This window comes from Bolinopsis microptera, chromosome 7, assembly GCF_026151205.1.
Source record: "Bolinopsis microptera isolate Bmic1 chromosome 7, MBARI_Bmic_1.0, whole genome shotgun sequence".
NCBI lineage: Eukaryota > Metazoa > Ctenophora > Tentaculata > Lobata > Bolinopsidae > Bolinopsis > Bolinopsis microptera.
Genome location: NC_087078.1, coordinates 14,687,336 through 14,715,217, shown reverse-complemented (window position 1 = coordinate 14,715,217; position 27,882 = coordinate 14,687,336). Strand labels below are relative to the sequence as shown.

The 27,882-nt window shown below is 38.7% G+C and overlaps 1 protein-coding gene across 8 annotated transcripts in view; it reads right to left on the bottom strand.

Moving 5' to 3' along the window:
- LOC134818928 (hemicentin-1-like) overlaps positions 1-27,673 on the bottom strand; it is a 96,197-nt gene extending 68,524 nt beyond the window's left edge. For all 8 annotated transcript variants that reach the window (XR_010160703.1, XR_010160704.1, XM_063828645.1 and 5 more), the window contains exons 1-33: positions 27,572-27,673; positions 27,270-27,298; positions 22,639-22,929; positions 22,178-22,343; positions 21,728-21,858; positions 20,955-21,124; positions 20,645-20,783; positions 19,764-19,849; positions 19,345-19,543; positions 18,726-18,856; positions 17,041-17,279; positions 16,589-16,778; positions 16,278-16,410; positions 15,536-15,783; positions 14,573-14,726; positions 12,871-13,014; positions 12,289-12,696; positions 11,197-11,430; positions 10,849-10,987; positions 7,509-7,660; positions 6,936-7,205; positions 6,567-6,710; positions 5,583-5,753; positions 5,281-5,435; positions 4,920-5,050; positions 4,508-4,725; positions 4,026-4,289; positions 2,709-2,882; positions 2,458-2,562; positions 1,127-1,311; positions 848-935; positions 447-582; positions 58-185 (exon numbers count right to left, since the gene is read on the bottom strand). Coding sequence is in view for 6 of the 8 variants with exons in the window: in XM_063828645.1 (XP_063684715.1) it covers positions 58-185; positions 447-582; positions 848-935; positions 1,127-1,311; positions 2,458-2,562; positions 2,709-2,882; positions 4,026-4,289; positions 4,508-4,725; positions 4,920-5,050; positions 5,281-5,435; positions 5,583-5,753; positions 6,567-6,710; positions 6,936-7,205; positions 7,509-7,660; positions 10,849-10,987; positions 11,197-11,430; positions 12,289-12,696; positions 12,871-13,014; positions 14,573-14,726; positions 15,536-15,783; positions 16,278-16,410; positions 16,589-16,778; positions 17,041-17,279; positions 18,726-18,856; positions 19,345-19,543; positions 19,764-19,849; positions 20,645-20,783; positions 20,955-21,124; positions 21,728-21,858; positions 22,178-22,343; positions 22,639-22,929; positions 27,270-27,298; positions 27,572-27,627 (5,608 nt within the window). In the remaining 2 variants the exon portion in view is untranslated. The remainder of the gene's footprint in view (positions 1-57; positions 186-446; positions 583-847; positions 936-1,126; positions 1,312-2,457; positions 2,563-2,708; positions 2,883-4,025; positions 4,290-4,507; positions 4,726-4,919; positions 5,051-5,280; positions 5,436-5,582; positions 5,754-6,566; positions 6,711-6,935; positions 7,206-7,508; positions 7,661-10,848; positions 10,988-11,196; positions 11,431-12,288; positions 12,697-12,870; positions 13,015-14,572; positions 14,727-15,535; positions 15,784-16,277; positions 16,411-16,588; positions 16,779-17,040; positions 17,280-18,725; positions 18,857-19,344; positions 19,544-19,763; positions 19,850-20,644; positions 20,784-20,954; positions 21,125-21,727; positions 21,859-22,177; positions 22,344-22,638; positions 22,930-27,269; positions 27,299-27,571) is intronic.
- Positions 27,674-27,882: the final 209 nt, after the last annotated feature.

The following is a 27,882-nucleotide window of genomic DNA, read 5'->3' as shown; positions in this document are numbered from 1 at the left end:
TTTAGTCCACCTGGAAGTTATATAATAATAATTAATTTTTGAAAATTAGTTAAGTACCTCGGACACTAAGATAAGCCTCGCTGGAGCTGATACGACCCTGTTGGAACACAAACTCACACTTGTAGTTACCCTTGTCAGGGAACTCCAAACTTGGCAGTGTTAGGGTAGACTTTGCGCTCACAGTACTGGAGGGAGGGGTTACAAAGATATTTAGAGATTGTAATAAGAATCTAGCAAAGACTAAAGTGGAAAAGAAGGAGTTAATAACGGAAAGTGTTTGAGAGATTATTTTATTAAGAGCTGATAGACTATAATAATAATCAATTTTACACTAAACAACCCTGATGTGGGACTATGAGGGTTAAGAAAGAACTAAGTCATCAATATTAATTATAGAGAATTAAGACAGATTTTAATGTTGAGTCTCTAAAGACATGTTGGTTAACCTGATGTCGGTAAGATCGGTGATAATATCTCCATCCTTGTACCAGTTTACTGAATCAGGAACACCGTTACTCTCACATATAAACTCCCCCTGTCTACTTTTCTCTATCGCTTGCTCAATGGGTTCTTTAGTGAGCTCTGAAACGAATATTCGGTTAGTTGAAGTGGAAACAACTTTTACAAGTTAGCACTGTTATTTTAGATTAAATGACGAGAATCTCCCCAGACGAGACTCCCTACCCCTCCCTGTCCCTCCCTAGCCTGTCTCTCCCTGTCTCTCCCTATCTCTCCCTGCCTCTCCCTACCCCTCCCTGCCCCTCCCTGCCCCTCCCTGCCCCTCCCTACCCCTCCCTACCCCTCCCTTGTAGTAGTGAGAGTACTAAGCAGTGAAAGTGAAACCCACCATATACTGTAAGAGTTGCTGGTTGTGAGTCGTGTTCTCCTAAACCACCGTAGTCCGCAACACATTTGTACTGCCCCGCATCCGACATCTGCAACAAATAGATCATGTTAGACCCTGAATTTTGAAGTTTTCTGCCAGGCTTAAAAATCATAATCATAATGAAATCCTTGAAATAATTGATTGTCATGAATTTGTCTCAGAATTGTCTCTATCGTTCATGGTATTTCCAAAGACCATCATCTACAATTCTTATCCGCTCTAAAACTCATAACACGTTACCTTTATATCAGTGATGAACAACTGTGAGGTAACACTGTTGTCACCAGCTGTTAACTCTGTCTTTAGATCCGGTGCTGCAGCTCCGTCTTTCTGCCACGTGACAGTCGGGTTGCCACTAGCAACGCACGACATAGTCGCGTCGTTTGTCTTGATACCGACTGTGTCTACAGGGTCTTCTGTTACACCTGATGAGTGGATGAGTGAACGGCTTGTCGTTTATTTTGGGGCTTGACATTTTTTTGACAGGGATGTGCTCGGAAGTTTTACGGAAGTTTTGTCAAAAGGATGCTATTTTGTTTAATGCGGAGAAATTTGTGGGGCTGATTTTTATGCAACCAGTTGGTTTTTAACGTCCATTAGCTTGTTCAATTCAAGTGCTTTGGACAAAGAGAATGTGCTTTTAAAGGAAGAAAATCAACATTGAATGAAAAATAGATCATCGCTTGCAAGACAAGAATCCTGAGTACAGAATTTTTATTTTTTGATAACTTGATTTATTTTTCTGATAAAATCAAATAGGTTAAAATTGAAAAGATCACAACATGTTTATCATAACATGGGTGCAGAAATCATTCAATGTTCATAATGGATCATTAATTTCTCAGCGCATTGTTTGCTTAGATAGAATCAAAGACTTCTAATATAGTGCGGTCTTTCAAGAGTATACCGTCAGAGTATTTCAGCTGCATGCTGTTCAAATGTCGTTTGTCGTGTTAACAGCGCGTGCAGTGTAAGCAGTACTATGTGAAGTATATATATGTTGTATAATTATATAATATATGCAGTGTGAACTGTGTGTATTTGTATGTAGAGGTTACTGGTTATGAGGTTGAGGTGTGTTGGTGTATCTCGTTGTGAGTTCCCCTGAAATTACATGGTTAAATGGTAGTAGACACACCCTCATTAACCTCATTAGTCATTGACCATCAAAACTACTGAATCTTTACTTAACCGTTGAGTAATTTAAAAGCAGGTACGTGAACCGGATGGTGCAATGCAGGCGATGTACAGTTATGATATGAATTATATGCAGGCAGCAAAAATATGCCAAGATGTCCCGATAATACATGCTTCTAAATCTTTGCTAAGCAGGATAAATTGTCCCCTCAAATCAGAATTGGAAATTCAACATTTTAATATTCAGGGCATGAAGGGTTGGCAAGTGTTAAAGGGGCTCTAGAAAAGTAGAAAATGCTCGGACTTTCGAATGTAAATAGTTCCCAAATCTTAAGTTGGAGGATTGAAAATCTGGAATTTTGAAAGTTTACTCCACCCCGTCTAACAAGGAGTTATAACTATAACACCTAGTATGACACCTGAGTATAACTTACTGAATACAGTGATGGACTGTGCCTCAGAAATGATGGACATAGGATCGGAAGAGGTGTAGTCTACATGACACGTTACTAGCGCGGGATCTCGTACTGATATCGGATCTGCAGGAGGAGGAGGAGGGTCAGGGGGGTTATATCTTTAATCATTAAAAGAAGGTTGGAAGAGTTTAAATTTACATGAAGAAATTAGTGATCAAATTATTGGAAGTTGAAGCTACATGAATGTTTAAAAGAACTAAAGCACTAACCGATTGTCAAAGAAGCAATGGTTAACCAGTTGCTTTCCCCGTACTCAGAACTACTGCTCGCCATCTCCACCTCACCATAAGACCACGTGATCTCAGCTTCTCCACGTGACACACATTGGAATGTTGCTGGGTAGTCCAGGACCACTAATACCGGCTCTGGGGCCTCCCAAATACCTGGAGGGGAGAGAGTTGAGCTATAGATCTAACTTTAACTGTTTCGTTCAATTCTTTCGTGTACTGCAAAGCTAGAGCTAAAATATTTCAATTTGTAATGGCGACTATTGAATCGCGGCGTCATTTGTCGGAATAATTGCATTTTCGTCCAAATTGCATTTTTTAATGACAAAACCGGTGATGTCATTACAATTTCGGTGATGTCATTACAATTTACAGTTGGAACTTGTCGGCGCTAAAATGATTGCAGTTACAATTTCCGAGGAACCTGTTGCTCGGATGTTGGTAATATTTGAAAGGTTCTGTTAAAATCGTTCTCTAATACTCTAATACGAAACGATATTGGGTAAATCAAATGAATACTTCCATCAAATCCTTTAAAAATAAATAGGTTCTGTGACGCAGAAATCAAAATAAAAGGTTCTGTCACCGAGAAATCAAAATTTTCCGACAGGCGTGACGTCTGCATTGCACTTACGCTATAAAAATGGAAGCAAGTAGTTTTGGGAATAGGAAATGTCTTAACCATACCATTATTTATGTGTTATATCATCGTAAGTATAGGGCTATATATGATTATTTTTAATTTTTAAGTTGAGGATTTTCTTCGTTATACAGTAAAACCTCGATTTACCACGCAGTTTGGGGGAAGGAAACATCCGCGGTAAACCGGGGCACAGTAAATCGGGGTTTTACTGTAGCCACTTTCAGGTCAATAAAGTAATAAGCAAACCGTAACCGACATGTTACAGGAGAATTCATATTTTGTCTTGATCATAGAAGCATAGGGGACAATGATATAAATTGTACTTTTCGCATGAACCCTTTTATTCTCAATACCTCTTTCAACCACTCGATTTTCGATCCATAATTTGAATGTTGGTTAGTCTTAGTATAGTTGTGGCCCATTGTATACATTTATACATTAATAGTAAAAAACCATAACCAATGACCAGTTTAAATAACGCTTGATAGAAAGGACTAGACACTAGTTGAGACTATCAACACTACAAATCTATTACATTTATTGAGAATTATGTAATGTAACGTGATGGAAATATTTTAAACGGGCATATCCTTTCCAAACCCAGGATTCACTACATTCAATATAATATTTAGTAAGTACTCGTTAACCATTCTCACCTCTAACAAATACTTTAGCTGGGGTAGAAGTGATCTTTCCCTGAGAGTAAGAACCCTCACAGTAGTAGAACCCAGCATCGTCCCAATCCACTTTAGACAGGGCAAACTCGCTCGTTATGGTTTTACCCTGAGTGGAAGTAACTCCGGGGCCAATAGGACTGTCGTTGTGGTACCACGTGATGGCAGCGCTGTCGTTCAGTTGGCATGACAACGTTATGTTGTTCTCAAGTAAAACAAATTTGTCTTCAGGGTGTCCTATTATTCCTGGAAGTTCATTTAATTTTAGATACTACGTAACTTGGTAACTATGGTTCGCAGAAACTGGAATGATGGCAAAATTTACAAAAACGTGACTATTTAAGCATTCTAACTATTTAAACATCATGTTTGTTGAATACATCCAGCTCTAGCTCTCCAGTTCCACAAACAAAGACAGCCAGCTGAAAGAACAGGAAAGGTGTAAAATCTATACTATAACTTACTGTAAACAGTAAGGGTAGCAGAGTTACTCCTCACTTTCCCTCCCACAAACTCTACACTCAGATCCGGTTGATACTCGGCTTCACACGCGTAACTACCATCGGTGTCAGGGGTAGCGTTAGTGATGGTCAGCAGGGTGTTGGAGGTATCAGAGCTGGTGGTGGAGGTGATGGTGTATCGTGCATCAGAGTCCGGGTCCACTTTCACGTCGTTATTGTACCTGAGGTTGGAGGGTTGGTTATTTAGTGTTCAGGCAACGTTTTATTTTGCGGATAGATAGTTCAAACTATACTTTTATAACAAAACCTTCTCTAAAAAAGCCCGGCCGGCTATAAGCTCACTTAAGCTGGTCGGTATGTACCTATTTCTCTATTTGCCCAAAACATTCCATCGCCGAATAAGAACAGAACGTACCAGAGGAAAGTAGCAGGAGCAGGAGCGGAACAACTAGCTGAAGTGTTACCTCCATCTACTGCTATTCCGGACATGGGGTGCACTAGGATATCCAGCACTGTTACCCTCACTTTATCAGTAGTTAGCGAACCCTGCAGGGTTTATGTGGTTATCATGAAGGGGACCAGGAGGAAGGTGATTACTGATAATATTTCCGTCGTCAATTATACTAGTCGTTGTAATTTTTATAACCTTGCCTAATACCTATAATATTAATACTTATACCTGAAAATGGATATAACTCCTATGATACTGGACTGGCCCGATAACGTTTCAATCAGTGGATAACACACCTTAACCTACCAGATAACACCCTATTTACCTGTTCCCAAGTAAGAGAGCAGTAGTAAGATGTCTGATCAGAAGTCTGAGCTGACTCTATAACCAGAGGTGAGGCACTGCTGATCAGGGTGGTGTCTTTGTACCAGGAGATAGCAGGCTCGTTGTTTCCCGCACAGTACAGCGTTGTGGCATAACCTGGTTATATGTTATACAGGGTTACATTAGGTCAGATAACGTTAATCTCGTGAAAATAGTATGAATTAGGCTTATATTTCCTCGTAGAGATTGAGGCAAAACGGGGGAAACATTGAGAAAAATCCTTTTAAAATAATAACAACTCACCAATAACAACAGTCCTATTTTTGGGATGAATGGAAATGTCGTTAACAATAACCGGTACTGAGTTTGAGGTCAGGCTGCCACCGAGAGTGTATCCAGGAGTCTCTGGGTACACCACGTGACATTGTACCGAGGTGTTTGTCGTTACCCCTGGCAATATCAGCTCCGAACTCCCTGCACGGAACCAAGTTAGAAATGGAATTTAAAGTTAATGTCAGAGTTGATCACAGCATTTCTCTGACGTCAAAAATTTCAGTATGAAGTGGACAGGAAGAATGAAGATTGCCTTTTCTTCGGAAGAAAACTCTGATCATAGACCTGTCCGAGAATTAGATGGCGAAAATTAATTATATTATTTCCAACGACTCCTCTAATGTGTCGAATCAAAGAGACGGTTTCCTGTGAGTATATTAATATTATATATAATATATATATACACATATAACTACTATACTATATAAGTGCATAACACATGAACTGTGCGTCACTGTGTGAACCAGCGGATTACAAAGCTACCAAGCTTCCACTTTCTCGCTTTATATAATACGAGGTGTAGAACTTTGTAATTCTTTGAAAGCTTTACTTTAATCTGAAAGCTTTCTACTCGTTTCCCATTATTTTAGCACAAAGATTATTCGCCCAGTTGATCAAATATGTGACAATATTGCACTGTATATTGGCTCTGGTTGTCAAGAATAGTCGATTTCATTGTTTATCAGCCAATATAACGGTTTCTGTTTCGCATTTCATGATTATTTTCACCAAGTCACTTTCATTATAAATGTTCGACAAATTTGAACAGAGTAGTGACTGGTAATGCACATTCTCACATTGCATTTGATAAAACTTTATTTTTGTACGTTTTGAATTCTTCCAACTTCAACTACTCCACCATTAATTACTTCTTATTCTACTTAAACTGAATATACCCTAAACTTTAAAACAAGCGCGACACGTGCAAAAACAAAATGACACAACACAACGTACCAGGAGTATTGACGATGTTATCGCTGATAATGTCTCCAGTATCCACGTAGGACCACGAGAAGGTCGGGTCCTGATCAGCGGTACAAGTCAAAGTAGCAGATTGTCCTGAGACTAGAGTTACCGAGCTCGTTACGCTTTTTATCTCTGAAATTAGTTATTAAGGTTATTGATCAGTCTTACTTGATTGCGATTTTTATGTTCAATTGATATTTTTTAAATTTTATCAATTAAACTTAATATGGTTATTTCAGGTCTCCTTTAGTTCAATTGCATTACAATTTTGTCTTTTGTAGTAATAATATAGCGCTAATCCTGGCTTGTTAGATATTATTTCTATTTTTAAATATACATTAAAAAGTAACCACTCACGGTCCACGTAAACGAGAGTCAAATCCGATAAGATTTCATCATCTGGATCAGCAAAAGTGGCTTTGCAGCTGTAGTTCTTATTTTCAGTCACTTCGGTTAGTTCCAACACGCTGGTTACAAGAGTTGTTGCCGTCGGCACAGAGTCCACTTTTACCTCTTCCTCGTCATTGAGCCACGTGACCAACATCAAGCCCTTGCCGTGAACCTCGCACGTGAGCGCGGCGTCATGTCCTAGAACCACCATTCTCTCGGTCGGTGGAGTCTTGATAGCTGATTAATTGAGAGCAGATTAATTTTCCTGAGGCTATGAGAGTTAATGGAACGAAAAGGCCGCGACAGACTGGCAGAAAGAATAAAGGTGACAATATGACGAAGTCACCCAATCTGCCATTTCGGACGCAGCTCCTCCGATCTTGTTAAAATTGTCATTTGAGGGTCCATCCAATTTAAATGATGCAGTCCAACCTTCATTCCTTGACAGGTCTTAGACCGTAGAACAGGGCACGAGAAACTAGTCGTATTTTAACGGTAGAGCAGTGCTTGCTACTAGTGAGTGACAGGCTAATAACCTACCTCGGATATAAAGAACGGCGGTGGAAGATGTTAGTGTTCCAACATCCCCGAACTTGGCGTCGCACCAGTAGGGACCTTCGTCGTTCAGTGTCGTTGCGTCCCAGTTAGCAACAGATATTGCTCCGTCGTTTGTTACCACAGGTCCTGTTTTCCTGGAGAATAATCGGTCGTAAGTCGTTAGTGTAATTCTGGACCTTCACGTTTGCTAAAAAAAACATTTATTTAAAAAAAAAGAGAAGCTGGACCTGGATGGCCCACGAGAGGATGGCATGAAGATGCTCTGCACTGCCTGCCTCTGGGGTACTTTTATTTGTCGATGAGCCCGCGTACAATTAATATATAGAATAGAGTTCTCTTTAATCTTACATCATAGTTTGATATAGAACTATAATAAAGAGTGCAATTTCCGGTGTCGAATCAATTTGTTAAGTTAGAGAATTCAAACCTGCCATGCGGCACGCGAGCAAGGATGGATAATTGGTATGACATATATGATTTTGCCTGATTTACGTCGAAACTTCACTTCAAGGCGTTTTATGGGGACCAATGAGAATCAAGCCTGATGGATTTGTTGCATGCTGTCAGATAAAGAGACTTTATCAATTTCAGATAATCTATCATGTCATGCTATTGCTGGATTACGTCATCCGTGGATCGTATAAAACCCATCCACCACCCAGTCAAAGCTTGATACGAGCATTCCTGTCCACTCTAAATGATATTCACAATAATGGCTGTTATAGAAGCTTTTATTAGACCATAGACTCTAAGTTAGGGCTTTATCTGCATATCTTATTATACTGTTTACCTAAGAGCTTTTTCAAAATCTTAGTCTGTTGTATTATAAGTATAACCGTTTCTCTCCTGGTTAGATCGAGCTAGATCGATCTAGATATCGCCATTCGCCCTGCGATTTAGTTCAAATCAAGCTCCTCGCATGTTTCATATAATATAGCGCATGCACTTAAGTAAAATGCAAGATATCACCTTTTCACGTCTCTCCATTGTGTACCAACAACAATAACTTTAGACCTTCGACTCTACTGACTACTAGCTAAAGTCTATACCTACTTAGCGATTGTCTGTTAATGGCTCGTTGTAAGTTGTAACACCTAGACGTTTAGATAACTGTCCCTAACTGACTCTAACTGACATTAATAGAGTTGGGGTGGTTTTCTGATCTTGAAACTTGTCGCCTGTTGTCCAATCAGGACCGAGTTGCAACTTGAACTTACAAAATGTTAAGACGTCAAAAACGCGGAAGGCCAAAAGTACGTTTCGCCGCCCAGGTTTTAGCCAAGTCCACAATTTAAGTTATCTCAATTCTCACGTCATAGTTTTCACGTTTTTGATCTTTTTTGTTCTTTGGAGTTCTAAAAGTCACAATATGTAGATCATATTATATAGATTTGCGCAATGCGCGCCTACAATCTACATGTTTCATCTACATAACAGTATAAACACCATATTCCATAACAGGCGTGCTTTAGCTTCAGAGATCGAACAAAACTTTCCTTCAGCCGCTTTAATTTTTTTTTTTTTTTTTTTTTTTATAATTTTTTTAAATATGCAACCTACTAAAACCAATGGAGCCCTCCTCGGGGTCATTCCTCTCGCATTTGCGAAAGTCGTCCCAAAGGTGTAAAAGGAGGTCAGGATTTGTACTCGCCAAGCTCTTACATCGCTAATTGTTGACCATCGGCCTTCACTGAAGGTAAGTTTCTTTAGAGTGGAGGCCAACCGTCAGCTTGGGATGCAGGGCCAAGCGGGAAACAACGTCAAGGCCCCTTTCTACTTAGGCCATGTTGGTTTTGGCAGATACTGTGGTAATAAAATATAAAGTGAATGAGTGAAATGAAGTGAGTGAAAAGGGTGTAAGAGAGGAGGCTGGAGGAGCTTGTAAGAAATTTAGGAAAGGAAGGAAGCAGGGCATGTACTACAAAAAGACAGCTACTAGTAGTACTGCAAGATTGTAACAATAACTGATAAAAATTAAATAACTTAGACAGCAATAAAAATGGAGTGGACATAATACCCTAATCGGCCAAGATCGACACAATAGAACTTCTGTGACCTATTTTATCTCCTTGAAGTGATAGCTTAAGAAGTTTGATATACCCCTGCCAGATCGGCAAGTCTCCTGCCTGAAATTTTTTGCTAATGTACCATTTGGCAACGATATTAAAATAATTTATAATTTGTGAAGTGTGATTACAGATTATAAAATTAATTTTAGTAGGATCTTCGTAATTTCTATCGATTTTCCTTTTAATAAAGTCTTCAAGTATTGTGATGAAGCTATTTGTGTGAATACAATGGAGGTAAATATGAGGAATAGTTTCTAAATATGTTTTACACAGGCTACACATGGGAGTATCTGTAACAATTTTCATCTTATGTCTCATGTATCTACAAGTTGTGATCCTCATTAAAAGTTTGTACTGAAATTGAATCAACTTAAAGTTTTTAGATACTAAGAAAAACAGGTTGCTTAGAACGACTGCCCAGTCGATGGAATGACTGTTCAAGTCGATAACCCACTGACGTAAAGGAGACAGCTCGTTTGGGCAAATAGAATCGTACATTTTATCCCGAATTTTGCTTCCCTTCACCTGCCCAGTTGCAGAATGTAAAAATTGAAGTTTTATATTCGGGTCAACAAATTCGATATTCCTTGAGTTAATCGTGGGACAGTTATATCTCCGTATCCCCATGATAATGTTACAGTAATCAATTTTGGAAATCGTATTCGGAGACAGCTCCCACTTGTTCATGAACATATCGTAGTTAAGGAGTGTACTTTGGTCTATAGAAAGGAAATCTGAGATGTAAAATATTCCCCTATCAATAAGATGATTGTTCCAAAGTTTGGACCCGATGCCAGTTATTGCTGGGTTGGACCACACACAGTGATCTATAGAACCCAAGGCTGCATTAGCCGAACTAATCTTCCACTCAGTGTAGCAATCAAGTACGTCCTGTGTAAAATTACAGTTGATATTTGCGAGACCGTTTTCTACAGAGATGGTGATATGCTCGGGAAATTTCAGTTGCATTATCATAATATCTTTCCAAGTGTGGTGAAAGGAATCATTTAGTAGCTTTGAAATAAGACTAGTTTTAAGACCTATAATAAAATCGGATAAATAAAATAGTCCCAGGCCTCCATGTTCCTTGTTTCGGGTTATGATTTCACGTTTTATTTAGCAAAAGTAATCTGGTTTATACGCTTTAATTTCTTGATGAGCGTAATGAGTTCGTTCAATTTGGGGCCAATCATCGATCCAAAATTTTCTGAGGGGATTCCTAAACACTTTTCAATATAATCAGGCGCACTTACCAAGTGAAGATAGGTTGAATGAAGCTCGTTGTTCTGCAACTCATGTCCGCACTATTTCCCGCTTTAACGTATACATCCTCTGGCTCGTAAATAAAGGAGCTGACAGTTACGATGGCAACCGAACTATCGAGATTCCCCCCTGCAGAGATTAATTTTGGTCAATGGTTTGACGAGACAATAGATCAAGTCATGTGATAAAAGTTACAGCGAGATCTTAATCCGTAAGATATGATATCATTGTTCCTGATTATTTACAAAGTACTTCATGACTACCTCGCCTATAGAACGGACTTAAAATTGTGAAATATTTCGGTTTTATAATAGCTCTATAACCCAGATATCACGAACCTAGCGTGTCCAGTGAAGGAGAATAATCCACTTCACAGTAGTATTCCCCAGCCGAGCTCAACCCCACTTCCTCCACAATGAGAGTAGCCACGTTGTTGTTGGTTGTGACCCCGGAGACAGACTCCGTGCCGTTATGGTAGAACTTGAGACTGGCTGGGTTGTCGTGAACCTTGCAGGTGAAGGTCAGGGCGTATCCTAGGACTGTGTCTGTGTCTTGGGGCACTGCTGTGTACTCTGTGGGACGGTTTATTTTATATTGTGATTCTGAGAAAAAAGAATTTAGGTTTTAACCTTTCTGTTTTAAAAGATGTACCAGCTTCTTTCAAATTTTCCGATTTATATCATATTTTCTTCTCCGGTTGTGTCTTTAGTCACGATTTCTTTGATTATGATCGCGCCGACATCGCTACCTACACTGTATATCAACATGCAAATCGATTGACGAAATAGAGGTGTCGATATAAAACTTGTAAGTCAATATACAGTGTGACCAATGATGGCCCATCATTTTAACTTGAATTTGGTCACGGGATTAGGACTCACATTTTAATCATCACTTATATAACCTTATAACGATCAAACGAGTGATTGGATATGTCAGGAATACTAACAACATCATTTTAATTACGTTAGTTTTGGCTTTTAACAAGATTATATCTTTTTAAGTTTACATAAAAGATAATTTAACAGCAGCCAGGCACTGTATCAACTAATTTGACGACGGATGGGACAAACTTAAGTTCTTTGACATTTCTCATAATTAACATTTGACGGTTTTTAATTTTCAAGTATATAATATTCCGTTCGCATTATATAGGGGATGGTCGGTACCACTACCGTACCATCTCACAAAAACCTATTAATTTTAATCGAAATTCTTATAATTTGAATCGTAGCAATTTGTTGAAACAACCGAAGTTATGGTAGATTATATTAGAGTGTTCGTTGGTCGGAGGCAATTTGAATTAAAATCATAAACCTGTAGTTCACGAGCAATCATCACGCTGATTCATACTTTATTTTGCTCTTTTGATGTCACACTACAGAACAAGAAGTCAATATTTGCATCCCAAGTTACGTCACAAAACTAACCTAAAACAGTCAAATCAGCAGAGCCTGACACAACTCCCCCAACAGGACTCTCGAACTGAGCAGAGCATTTGTATTTCCCAGTGGTCATCACATTAGTCAGAGTTAACACCGTCGTTGTGTCGTCACCACTTGTCGTCGTGGCAACACTTGCTGTTGTCATGTCAACTGCCTCGTCGTCACGCGACCAAGTGATACTGGATGGGGCCTTGTCGCCGCGAATAACACAGGTAAAACGAGCAGTGTTAGTCTTCACGGCTGTTGTCGCTACCGGGTGGCTTTGGATGCCTCTAACGATCAGGGAAGCTATCTCACTCTGATGAGTTCCCAGGTCATTGTAGTCAGCAACACACTTGTAGTCGTCTGTTGTAGTCAAATCCACTGATGACAGGACTAATAGGCTCTTGTAATCTGAGGTAAATTCTTGTAAATTATTTAATCATCAAAAGAGACTCTATGACAGTATTATACGTATAAACCAGATTACTTTTGCTCTACTAAATTAGTTACAACGCTAAATGAAAACGATTGCTTAGCCCATCAAAATATATAGAAAGCGTTGCTTGTATCTTTGCGATTACTTACCGTTAAGAAGTGAGCCCTGGCCCAAGTCCTGGCCCCCAGTCTTGTACCAAGTTATGGTAGGACTAGGAGGTCCCGTAGTCAGACAAGTCAGGGTAACGTCCGAACCCTCCTCTGTTATAACACTTTCTGGGGACTGCGTGACTCCTGCAGGTTGGTGCGGGTTAATATGCAGGGGATATATTTACTTGATTCTTTAATTGGTAATATCTGTTGGGAATCCTACTTTGAGGTTTGCTTTGCAATTTTTTAGGTTACTGTCAGTTTAAATCTCTTGATATTTTCAATTTCTCGAACTTTTTCATCTTTACTTTTACATTTATTTAAGCATTTTCGTTCTGTTTAGTGCTTTAGCTTATCAAACAGCTCCTTTTGTTGCAGCCCATTTTTTTATACGCCTTACAATTTACACCTATTGTCTATTGCAATCTACATGACTCACTTATAGACTATGATTTTCTATACTTTTTCTTGTCATAAATTCATAATAGCAGACTAACACAATAAATTCATAATAACACAATGGACAAAATTACTTTTCTCATCCCAGTCCAATCATTGAAATCTCTCTGCTTGTTATGTTTGCAGAATCTTAGAGTCTCCAATCTCCTAGACTTGAATAGAGTGCATGTCACGTGACATTGTATCATGTCACGTGAAATTTTAACGGTCGTGAGAGTTTACACAGAGTACATGTTGTTAGATTCCAGTAACCACCACGAACATTACTATTACACTCCAGTTTTGATTATTGTGCTTTATAAGGCAGTTTAAAGTGATGGGTAATTGTTTTTTTTTTCTCACAGGAGGACGAAATGTCTGAGCGATAAATTTGATGCAACACTTCATTATTAGTGTTAAGTAACGTTTCGGAGGGCAATTTATTATAGGAAATTTGAGCAAACCTCAATAATCTTTAAGTAAGTCTATAACTAAATTAGTATCCATAACGTCCTAAGTAAGTATGCTTCACTGTACTTATTAAAAACAACAAACTGACAGTGCTACATAAAACAAAGTTGTTCATTTTAGTACTCTAAAGAGCAATAAAGCTGCTTCACTGATCACGAAATTACGTTAAAGCTTATAATAAAAAGAGATGAACAGTGGAATTTCGTTTTTAAGTTATTTATTTTAATGTTAATTGACCGACAAACGTGGCAGTCATGCAGCAATCTGGAGATCAATATTAAATATTTTCAAGCCAACTTTGAAATGTAATCAGCATGATTGATGAAACTTTATTAAAAGCATCTAGTTAAATGAATGACATACTTGTGCTTTAGTTTATGAAATATTGCTTGTAAGGCTGAAGCGAGTTCGGTTATATGAAACGAAGCTGAAGCGAGTTTGGTTTATATGATAATTGTAAGTAGATCGGCTTTTGTCTCAATGTTTCTCTTTCTTCGCATCAGAATTCAGAAAGATAACACTGATTAGATATGTAATGCTGTTGAAAGAGTAGCGAATGCTAGAATCTGCTAGTGTTCAGCTTAAAATGTTCGATTTAGAGTGATAGTTAGTCGATGACATGCGTCATTCAGAATCTGCTTTGCCCTGTGCATGATTATGCAAGTTTGATAGATATTAGATAACCCTGAAGAAATAATTTTAAACCAATGCTCAGAAAACGCTATCAACTAATTATTAAACTAATTAGTTAACTAATTAGTTAATTAGTAGATCCACCCCCTCTCTAACATACCTCTAACACTGAGAGTAGCAGGTTGAGCAGCGTAGGTGGGGTTAGCGTAGTCAGCGTAGTCCACAACACATTGGTACACTCCAGCAGTGATCCAAGTCACACTGTCGAGGTGTAGAACAGATACTCCTTCTGTTACTGTGATTGAGGAGGTACCCTGACAAAAAGTGGTTACAGTTTAACTAACACCTCATATTAGGGTACATGGTTCGGGAGAAGTTGGTATCACTCGTTTTATCACATTCAAAATCATACAAATGTTGCTGGCACCACTTGTTTTCCCCGGTTGTTAATATATTTTCTGCAAGTATGATTATAACCTCTGCACTCTGCAGTATGTGCTCACTTTGCTCGGTGTCAAACTAGCTATTTACGGTTATACAGTCTTTGCCTCATGAAGATCAATTATGAAATTAAACGGTGCACATGTATGTGCGAGATCTGCAACGTTTAATAAATGTCCACTCTGGTAATTATGTTGTCCGGACCAGGTTAACCTTGTGGCTTGTTGCCTGCACTGAGTAAATCTACCTGCACAGTGCACATTTCTCAATGAGATCGCTCGCAGGGATAACCACTTATTTGTTCAGAAAAAGAAAATAAACCTTGAACACTTTCAAAGATATTTCAAAGATATTTTAAAGACATTTAAAAGATATCTAAAAGATATTTCTCAGCTAACAGTGCAGTTATGCCATCTGCAGCTAAGTTATCTGCTGTGCAGTTAGACTATTTATGCATATAATATGCAGCTTAGGTATCTGCAATGCACTTATATCATCTGCAGCTATACAGTGTAGTTAGACTATCTGCAGTGAGGGGCAAATAAATTAGGGGCAAACAAATTACATTAAACTTTCTCAAGGCATGGTCTGGACCGATTTCAACTTTAGAATGAGACAATTGGATCACTCTGTTGATAATTAACCGATTGCCCAAAACTGATACATATTGAAAAGTAAGTACCGTGATGTCAGTTCCGTTGTGAAGCCAGGTGATAACTCCCGTCTGTTCAGTTGGGTCACACTCCAGCACCACGTCGTTCCCTATAACTCCGGTACTGTCCTTCGGAGCGCTCTTAACCCCCAGCACTCGGATGGTTGCGGAGGATGACGTCACTGTGACGTCATCGTACCGAGCAGAACAGTGATAATCGTCAGTTGTTGCAGAGAGGAGGGAGATTGTCAGATTACTGCTCGCCTCGTATCCGAAAGCTGCAGAGAAATCTGGGGTTCATCATTTAGTTCGGTTGGAAATTGGTTTAGCTTGGGCTCTATGTATTAAAACCTCTTGTTAAATCAGGTTTCTTGTACTCAGTTGGATTCTCTTGCAACATGAATGTAAAATTAATTTGAAATACTGTGGTTATCGAGCTGAAAAACTATGAGAACATTACGTATTGCTTTAAACGACCTGTACGGAGCAATTTAATTTGTAAACCTAAAGTTCAAATAGCCATTCAACCTGTTTAGTCGTTTAAAGGTATAAAAGGTTTTTAACCAGGTGTTTACCCTTTCGAAATAGCGTCAGTCGTCACTCGGACAGATCATCATTGGTCAAGTTGAGCAAGTTTTAAAATGTTTCCACACCATAAATAGCAATACTCTAGCTTGAGAGCCCAGTTTTAATACTGCTTTAAAAATAGCCGCAGTACCCGCCTTTTCATTCGAATAAAACAAATTCCGCACGCTCTCCCATTTTTGCAAACCTTTGGAAGACATGCTGACAGTAGGACCATGATCCAGCTTGGTGGTACCCCGGTACCAGCTCAGTAGAGGAGCACTCTCTCCGATAGCAAGACAAGACAGGGTCGCAGATGTCATGTTTACAGTCGTCGTGTCCTGGGCAGAGTCATCTTTACTGTCACTTTATTCTCATAAATAATAAATATGTATCCAAAAACCTTCATTTGGTCATGAAATGTCAACAGGTTAGTCGACAAAAAGTTGCATCCTTCAGTCTGCAAACCTAACTAGCTTAATTTAATACTACCTTGATAAGATTGGTACGCAAACTTACTTCAGGATGAACCTTGAAGCCCCGTACAAAGAATGTGGACGTTAGACTTTTAGCTGATTTGCCCGAGAACACAGCCTCACAGTTGTACGATCCTGCATGCTCGAAGTCAACTGGAGAGAGGACCAGGAGGGAGGTTGTAGGGTTTGGGGAGGAGGTAGTGGGGGTATCCATTTCAGTTGTCTCTTTGAACCTGGTAATGGTGTTTCTCGTGAAATCTCGAATTGCTTCGATAGATTGATTGATGCAAGACGTGATGTCTTGACGCTACGAGTAAAACCCGAAGTCTTACATCTCATAAAGCTATAATATCCAATAAATATCTTCGAGTTGACAAATTCATATTATCAAAACGTAAACTGTCCCATGTAATGTCAAAGCGATTATCAAATGTTTACCAATACTGCAGAAATTCAAATGATTTTAAATGCTTAGCTATCGATCATAAAACACACCATTTGAAAGAATCAGGAGCCAAGTTAGCGACACAAGTTAGAGTAGAGTCAGTTCCGTGCACTGCAGTCTGATCGAGGGGGCTGGTTTTGATGTACTGAACAGTGAGATCTACCTCTCCAGTACTGGTTCCTCTAGCTTCGTAGTGCGCTGTGCACGTGTACGAGCCCGCGTCGAACCTGTTCACCGTCCAGAATACACTGGAGTCTTTTCTATCTGCTGACGTTTGCAGCGTACTCCACTGAAATATAAACAGTTTTTTTTTCAAACACTGATTTAAGTACGTCAATCTACTATCCTGTTATAAAATTTATATAAAATACATTTTTTTTAGTCCAGCGATATTTTCTACTGGAATCTGGATTATGTCTAAACGAATCCAGTTGCTCGTGATATTTTAGTTTATAGCGCGGTACAGAAGGTGTTGTTTAAAGGTCAAGGTGTGTTTTGATTCTATTGCTGGTCAAAGAGCATTCTGCAGAATATTTTACCATAATTGCAGCTTTTAAACTGTGTCTCACCTTCCAGTGCATATTGCAGCGCCTCAGCTATCAGTGCAAAGTGGCGTATTGTTGGTATCCTTTTTTGCTAATTACGTTTGGGCACTCATGCTTATTTTGGTATAACCCATGATTGGGCAGTTTGTAAAGTTTGTGCAATATTTCCCCTTAAAAAATTTCTTATGTCCTAAAAAAGGTCGAATCTTCTTTAGATTTCTTCTTTGGCAAAAAATTTACTCCAAAATCCAAAATTTTCCTCACAGATTATTTGCCGATCTGCCGTCTTTCCGAATGTGGGTTTCTAGCTGTTGCAGCGATTTCACCAGAATTCTTCAGAAGGTTGCCATAATCCCCAATTTTATGGTTCACATAATGGTACCCAATTCACAAGGCTGACTATTTGGATTAAAATTGGCAGGGAAAATCAGCGTTATTTGACAGTGACATTGGGTATTTATGTTTTAATTGCGAGCGCGCATTATTCGAGGTTGAGAAACCCAAATTTACCTTGTTCCTAGATTCTGATAACTTCAAATTATTGAATCTCGCTCAATAAAGATCCAACGATATTACATATTATTACGGGGCTCAAAACAATGTACCACTAAAAGCACGAAATTACAGTGGACTTTTAAGATTCTACAAAAAGGCTTCAAATTTAGAAACCAATCTTTCACGTCCGCTCGACATGGCATCCTTGGAGAACCCGGTGGAATGTGGATGTCCTTGCTGTACGGCAGTGTTAAACAAGGAACTGAAACCGAGGGGTTCCGTTCAGGCCCTTCACACTTTGTTTCTGTCTAGTTCTAATGTACCGTCACAATAGTGACTTTAATATATATATATATATATATATTATATATACTATCTAGCTAACTCAGAAAGTAAAATTGGGATCTTAATTTTTTCGTGTTCGTCGATAGAGCAACGTGACCGTTATGTACTGGATTATTTTTAATTTTTGATCTAACTTCCCCCTATTTGCAATTAAATAAACTTTGAATTATTTTTTATAACGAACATCTTGAAAACAATAGATTTGGGAATAGGAGTTTATATTATAATAGGCACCCCTCTGGTCCCCACTTGAGTTCTTTCAAACCATAAGCCAGTATCATGGACAAATTCTCTTAGTATTCTTTACATCTATAATTTCTAAACAGATAATAGGGTGCCATTAGGCTTACCTGGGAACTGTCCGTCGTGTTGGGATCATTCCATGTCCAGGAATCAGGAGCAATGTTTCCAATACCAGAACACGTGATTGTTGCGGAATTGTCCTCCACTCCTAGAGCAGCTCCGGACGTCCTCCATACGTCTGGAAGGAAACAGATTTTAGTTGAAGGTTGTAAAAAAGATCTTTAATTACGTTACGTTTAGCTACGTATAGCTATACGTAATTTGTTGCAACAGTTATATATTTATTACACTGAACCTTGCGGTCATTTTAATTTAGCTCAGAGACTATTTCTACTTTGTAGCATTGTTATCATTTACGTAATAGCTTTCTCAAAATTTGATCGCTCTGTTACGCTGCAAGATGATTATGATTTCATTCTTAGAAGATGCAATCAGTTTCGATTGTAATTTAAAAGATGCATGTTTTTCAGCCAAGTAGCTGATCTTGCAATGTCCCGCTTGGGAAAAGGTTGATGAATTGGTCTAGATAAAGCTATAAATAGGTCTAAATGTTCCAGCCTTCAAGGTATAAGCGATCGTTCATACCGGTAAGAAATTAAGTTGAACTTTCGGAAAATTATGGGTTTTAAAGACCCAGGACATGGCTCAAAACCAGAAAGCACTTACAGTTCAAATTAAGTTGAGTAGAGCCTGTTATGGTCGAGGTTTGCTCGTCGAACTCGATAGAACACTCATAGACTCCCTGATCAAAGAGGGCAGGTACTGGCAGCGTCAGAACACTTGTTGTGTAGGGTGCACTGTAGGTTGTCTCGGTGGTTACCCCCGCACGCGTGGTCGTGTCGTTGTGGTTCCATGTTATTGTAGCCTGGTGATTGTGTTTAGTTGACTGTTTAGATCCGTGAGATGAAATCATTTCAATCTCGCGCTGTGTCAGTTTCAGACAGTTATTTTTGACGAATCTTACGGAATCAAGACAATACTGAGTAAACTTTTATCAGATAATAGCTCGAAATACAGTCTCAAGAGCTATAGTAAAGTACAATTTTATCAGATAATAGCTCGTAATTGAAAAATATTGGGATCACCTGTATATCTCCTCTAGCAACACATGTCATAGTTAGCTGGTTTCCCAATACACCCTCCACTTCGGTGCCTGATATACTGTTCAAACCTGAACAAAACTGCAGTTACCGATCTGTTATCATTGTCCTTTCAAATCAATCAAGCAACTCTCAATTGACAATTTTCCAGATTTTTATTGACAACAGATTCCATTTTTGTATAATATATTTCTGAAAAGACAGGTCGCAAACCTTCGAGAGAGTGCTTGCGACTGCTTGCGGACATTACACCGGTACAAAACAACAAATATGAAATACTACCTCCAGTCTTGAGACACTGACCACTTCTTGGATACCGGACGGACTTGGCGGGGATCGACGACAACTGTCGGCTAGATATACGCGGTTTGTTTGTGTGTCAGTCGGTGAGTGAGTGGGGTGGGTGAGTGACTGATTTGAGATTTTGTTAGTTTTATTTTTGGTTTTATTTATTTATTTATTTTTTCCAATATTTTTAGGAGGAAAAACGAGGAACGGGAACACAAAGTTTTACCTAAAACTTTGATTTTTGTAAAAGAAAGATGCTTCTAACCACAGTATACATGCAAAAGAAATAAGATACAACCACATAAACATAGGAGTGTTTGTAAACATAGGCTTCTAAACAATAACCAACCAACTGGTCGCATAATCAGCCAGCTAAAAGAACACGCGCCGGAAAATTTCTTACCGTAACGGGCTTCAATTTAAAGGAAGTCTTCATGCAGAAGAATTTAGGGGCTAAGTTACTAGGATCGGAGAAGAAAGAAGATCTATTCTACAATACTTATGATGCTTTTCAGATAAAATTTCGCTATTTAACTAATCATAAGATCACAAGAAACCCACCGAGACAACCCACTAACCTCTGATGTTGAGGGTGGCGTTGTAGAGGCTATCATCAGGAAACCCTGGGTAGGACGAGGTACAGAAGTATTCTCCCTCGTCGGTCCAGTCCAGATCAGTCAGGGTTAGCACGCTTGTGGACGCTTGAGTCGAAGATTCCTGCAATATTTGTTTAGTCCAGCGATATTTTCAACTGGATTATGTCTAGACAGTTTGACTGCCAACTATTTAGCCTCGACTTATTATACAAGTCATGTGACTTTTTTTTGCTTATTTGCCAGTCCGATGACTTTAACTGTTATTTAAACGCAAATACGTAAAGCAAATCACCTCAGACTCCATCGTTGATCCTGCTAGCGGTATGTCAGGAGCCTCGTACCGGTACCAGTTGATGGTGGTTTTGGTTCCCGGGTAAACGTTCTCCACATAGGTAGCGGCACAGGACATACTCACTGAGTTCCCCACCACACCTACTGCACTTTCCTCGATACTTCTCATTCCTGGGGAGGAGTAAATGTTAAAACTTTTCACTCATTGGGAGGAGTTCAATATAATATGTGAATATGAGCTCCTAGCAAGTTAATTGCCAACTATCTTAAACTAGTCTCGACCGGACCTATAGTTCAATTTCACAGTAGGTTCCACAGCCAATTAATTGATATGAGAACATGTTGGCACTTGGCAGTAGGTTCCGTAACCAAATATGTAAGTGCTAAGTTCCTCGTGTCATGTAAGAATCGTTTCCAATACCAAACTGTCACGACACGATGACATTATCGTTTCTGGTTAGTGGTTTTCAGACGTCCACTCATGATTCTATTGAAAGCTGATTAACTCCGGCTGTCATTGCCAGCTATCCCCTCCAACCACAAAGGAACACGTCAGAATAATCTACGCAGTGGAACCTAGCAACTATTTATAACAGCTTCATCAATCTCACAGGTGTCAATTCGTTCTCGTCTGATATATACGCATCGATAATTTTAAGACGCCTTGATCCTACATCCGACCAGATCTAGTTCCTTGCATCTTGGAAAGAAGATTTTTTTCGAAGGTTCAATTCTCGTTGAATTTGAATTTCTTTATTTTAAACATAAACGAACCTAGAACATGCAACAAGAAAGGAGCTTCCGCTTTTCCCTCGTCAGTTTTTACGAGACATTTGTACCAGCCCTCGTCTGCAATCTCTAGATCAGTTATCGTGAGCTCTTTGTTGCCGTTATTAAGCTCAAATCTGCGAGTGGTATAACTTTTAAAATGGGATTTTCTATCAATTTGGAGGGGTTTACCACTTATCGACATTCGACTCATTGCTTAACGTCACCAGTTATCATTTTTATTCATTTAAATACGGTGTTATATAATACATCTGAGTAAAATTGACATTTGATATCGATCTTGAGATGGTTGTTATTACCTATTTAACAATTTCCATCAAATTTGGTATAAACAAAGTATACAACTGCAGTCTTACGCACACTATATCCACCACTACCAAGGTTGGAAAAATGAAAATCAATAAAAGCTAGCACATAGCATTACTTAGTGCTTACCTATCATGTGACAGCGGCATTGGTATACTCCTGCTGTCCATCTTGGCCCAGGTAATGTCTTCAGCAGCGGGAATGGGGTTGCCGTTCACAGTGACACTCAGAATTACACTCTGACCAACTGCTTTAAAAGTCATCAGTCCTGTTACTCTAAATATCTCCGGTTCCACTGAGGGTAGGTTATGGCATAAGTGGGGAAAGAAAGCTAATGGACAGGATTTAAAGCTAAAGACAATAAAAAATTTGTATACTGCATATGCCCCGCCAATTCGCTGAACAATGGTAATTGTAAGGCGCAGTGGAAATCGCCCAGATTAGCGAATAATCTATTCGGCGGACTAATGGGGTATTGGGGTCATGTGAGAGCTTAAAAGCTTATGATACCAATATCTAATTTATTATTTTCTTACTAAAATCATCACATATAATGATAATCTATTTATATTTACCCTAAAGGCACTTACCGACGACGTTCAATGTCATGCTGACGCTCTTGCTGACCCCGTTTATCATGGCAGTACAATAGTAGGTTCCAGCATCGTCATACTCCAGCTCATTTATACGGATTCTAGACTCGTTTGTTTTGAGATCGTATGTTATCAGTATTCGATCCTCGGGCATGTTTCCTTGCATCTTTATCCAGGTTATGTCATCTGCGGTGGGGCGAGGGTCTCCCCTCACAGTGGCGTACATTGTAACTCCGCCCCCCACAAACCCGATCAGGTCAAACGTGTTGGCAGTCACAAACAAATCCGCTGAAAATTCCCTTGTTAGTTAGTTTTAGGCCGAACCTGATCGTCCCTGTTCATCAGTTGCTGATATTGACTCGTTAAAAATTCAGACGTGATGATTCTGATAATTTCTGCGCTTTCTTTTCCTTATTTTTTATGCGCAGGGACATATTTTCGTAGATTGTTGAGAAAAAAATACTGATAATTGAAAGGTTGCTATACATTCGCATTGGAGTTAGATTGAATAGAGAATTTGGCTCATGGACATTTTCCAAATAGTGTTAAGGTTCGTTTTTATAGTGACAGCATAGTAATTGAAAGTTGAAACTATCTCCTTCGATATATTACATTAGTGCTTTTCATTCAAAGAAGTAAAACCGAATCTTTTATGTCATGTTTCCAGGGTTTGGACTGGAATTGCCAGCTTAAAGAACTTCCATCGCATTACATTACACAATTTTCTCAATAAATGTAATAGATTTGTAGTGTTGTAATTAGTTTAAAACTATTAATCTAGTAAGTTCAGAGTCACCACCAATCGACGGTACAGTGTTGCCGTGATAAAGAAGCATTTAGGCTCAAGTATTTTTCGCGCATAATCTATAGACCTGTACCTGACATGACTGAGATAAGGATAAAGGTGTCGAAGAGAAGCGTGGGTGCTAACCACATACTATCTTCACGTCAGTAAACAGACAGAACAGATATGAAGAGTGGGTGAAGTGAACAGCGTGCTGTGCAAATATCGGTGGAGCCAATCTCATGATCAAACTCACTCAGCAGGGGGCACCTTACAGCCTTGTTGAGAAAGCAACTCCGATTTGTTACCAAGGCAACTACGCATTGTTACCATGGCAAATACAGTTGTCACAAATGGGCATTCTTGACACGTGGTTTGTTAGGTTATTATCAATATCAACTGTACGCATGGTTCGAGTCCTAAGGCCTAATGAAATTGCCCCTTATTGCCGATCTAGTCAAATTTCACAAACCCCAACCCATATCTCTGCTATATCACACTTTGCTGTTTTACAGTAGACGTGCGTTGGTTTATTACGTTATATCAACATGTGCGCACAAGCTACCATCTTCTTATCTAATATATAAGACTATCATCGATCTACCAAAATATAGTCATCCGTTCATTCAACCCACCGATATAACAAAGAAACTAGATTTTTGACAGTTTATCATATTCGACACGATGTTAGCGCGTTGTTACCACTACTTGTTACTATAAAGAAAGCTAACTTAACTTTAATCCAACGAATTAAACTGTTTAGTTTTGCTACACACTACCTTATTCAGCAATTCTCCTAACGAATTAGTTTAAAATCATACTTACTTGACGCTGCATTGATGAGCAACGAAATACAGAGTATATATCTGATATTTAAGATCATCCTCTGGTCGTCAATTCGTCATTAAAAGTGTGCTATATGGTAATTAGGAGTTAACTTTGAAATCAGCTGACGCTTGTAAATTGTAAAGCTATACATAAACTTTTAGCCTTTTTTCCTCTACACAAAGAAATGAACCATCCTGTCAAATCATTAAGTCTTATATGCAACTTTACCCTCTACCTAAGTTCATCTCAAAGTAAGCATTGGCATTGGCAAACTTAACAGAGGTTAGAGGTATCAGGTAAATGTGCGATTACATTCAACCGGTCTTATTCTCAATATAATATGATCAATAAATTCTCAATCTAAGTTTTAACCCTATCTGACAGAAAATAAACTGTCAGTTAAATTATGAATATACATTATACAAACTACTAAGTTATCATAGCGACAGCTCTTATCGTCCTCGTACTTATAGGACGACACGAAACAACGCTGTGTCACAATTCACAAACTAAGTGCTGGTAATAAGCCTCGATTATATTCGGTAACGTAGGAAAACAGTAAGTATGAAATCATAACAAACTTTATCGTCATCTTGCTATCCAAGGTCGGATTTCAAACTATGACAACATGTGCAACAAGCAGTTTATGCGAAAGGCAAAATCAAACGGAGCCAACTGAAGAGTGAAGATGTCACGTGATAGATAAATAAGCGGCCCATACGATTTCACTGCCAAGTCGTCAATGCCCAAAGAGCGGCGTATTTTCAACAGCTTAACATTTTAAAATTTTTAAACGCGGCAACCTCTTAACGAGCACCAAATTCGACTACAATGGAACTGTCAATGCTCGTGAAAAGTGCGTACTGTTCTGTTGATCACGCAGTGCGTCACCGGCCTTGCATATTAAACAAATATCACGTGATATGCAGCAAAAACTTGCATTTGCGTTGTTCCATTCGAAATCATGGTCACATGCCAAACGGCTTACAAATGCACAAATGAGAGTGATTCAGTCAAGGCAGTTTGTCTTCAGCACTGCAATTTTCCCTTAAAGTACAAAACTGCTGGACATGGATGCTTTTCAAGATTCGAGTTTGAAAATGATCAAATTGACACTTGACAGTCATGCTTCATCGTTTACACTTTAGTAGTCAGCGCACGATTGAAAATCACTTCATGTATCATTGAGACACATAACCGTGGTTCTAGATTTGATCACATGATTGGAGAGTTGATGGTTTCAGGTTTGCTATAAAAAACCTGATGTGTTATAGCACTGCAGAAACCCACCCAAGATTTAGACTAGACTTGGCCATCAAAAAACAAAGACTATTTTAGACGTAATAGTTTTATACAATTCATAGCCGCTTTAATTGAGAGATGCAAAACTTCCTATTTCGATGTCAAACTTTTAAGGATTTGTTTAAAACGACCAGTGCAGACAGCAATTAGACGCGTCAACCAAACAGACAACCAAGAAATGAACTGATATAGTGCGCGCACACGTGTTCTCGGTGTGGGTGCCCTGCGCAAGAGGCGTAGTGAATAGACTTGTAGTCTGTACGCCATTTCACATCACACAACTCTTCTACTGTTCTATAGTCATTCTAGGCCACAAGACCCCCAATTCTCTCGTGACGCGTGATATCGCATCGTTTGACGGAGATCATCCTATAGTCCTTGGATAGCCTTGAGAAATTTAGGACTTGAGAATAAAGAATGCCATTCAAATCGTTAATTAAGTTTAACCTCCTTCGAACTTCGTTGGTAATGATAGCTCATTTTGGGGTTCGCTTTAGAGTTTTTAATAAAATGTATAGCCTACCGATTAATAACTGTTAGCTTTTTACAATTAAAGATGACTACGGCGACTAAATGATTTGGCATCGAGTTCTGAGCATTAATAAGTGATCATTGATAAAGTTGAAATGTTATTATGTTTCTACCGATCAAATCCGAAGGTATTTTGAGATGTTCGAACAATTTCTTAAGAAGCAAGCAAAAAATGTCATAATTACGCAAAAAAATGATTCATGACTGTCACACAGACCATAATTCCAGCGGACGTCTGCGATTGAATAGGATTGAACAGTGCTTGTGAAGCGATAGGTTTTAGATTAATTCGTCAAGTTGAACACTTGTAGCAATGTGACTATTTAATTTGCTGCATTCAGCATTGGCCACGGTAATGCTGCACTAGCGTATTTCATTAAGCAGGAGTGCGAATGCACGAGTCGTCTCTGAAATGACCGGCAATATAGAACGATTAAGATTGGACAAAAATGACAAGAATGTAAATTAAGGAGTCGGAAATGCTTCTCCTCGCCGCCTCCTCGTTATATTTGGAGTTGCTTGGGCGTCGACATGATTTACATTTGATCATCAACTGACGTATATTCTGCATTAGAAGATCAAAACAATGGCAATGTCATAAGCAGTGTTGAGAAAGTTTGCAAAGTTAAAAGATAAGACCAGAGTGAAGTGCGTACAATGCAGTGCTTGTTTTAAAAGATTATGTGCGTTACTCAGTAACTGGCAACGTTGTGAGTATGTGGCTCACTATGTGATGTCATACCGTGGGCTTTTGTTTGTGGTTTCTTACTAAGTTATTACTCTATAAGTATAAGCAATCGTGCACGACATTTTGCTCCCCAGCAACTACAAATGTTTGATAACCGTAAAAGGACAAATAAATCCTCGAAGATCTACTTTATTAGTTGTTTTAAATTGGTTTGATGGCGCAAGTGAAGCGCGTCAGCATATTTTAAGTAAATGTTTGTATATGCTCATACTTAGACTTTAGAGCCAAAGGCGTTTTACAGGACAACTCAACGTCATGACTTTATAAAAAATCAATCCTTTCAATTTTATTTATTAAAATGGACTGACGCGGACAGTAGATCCACTGACACATTCGTTACTTAGGAGTTGGAAAACAAAATACAAAAAGCAAGTATTAAAAAGGAATGACAGTTAATCGCATAAGTCATTACAATAATCTAATAAAATAACTTACGTGTGTTTTCGGGGTCCCATTCCTCACCACTGCGGAGATTTTTCATTAAATTTGAAATCAAACTCAAAACTTGACATTAGGTAATAAATTTCAATTAATTATTTTCCGATACATCTTCTGAAATGATTTTTCTCATCGTTCATGTCATATTTTGATTAAAATATTTTACAAACAGAAGCTCTGTCTAGCCATGCTCTTACACAGCCATGCTCTTGTTATAGCATAAAGGCCATTAAAATCTCTAAAATTTATATAAACCCCAACAATATGTTGGACCATATATTTGTTTTAGTTCCACTTACTGTGAATAATCAAGTTGAAGCAGAAGTAAGATGGTAAGTTGTAAGACCTGCCTCATCAGACTGTCATGTCGCTCCAGCTCAGACAACTTTTGAAACTTGCTCCTCGCTAGAGAGTACAAATAGTTGTTATCGTTACAGAGTACTGGATGTTAATCAAGAAGTCGAACGATTCTATTCAACAAGCAAGGAATAAGTATGTCCGAGTTTAATTTCGAGACAGGCAAAGAAGTCCAAAATATGACCAAGTCATGAAAGAAGTTTATTTTCTGCTGTGTCCATAGATTTTATAAAGTTAGTACAATTTTTAAAAT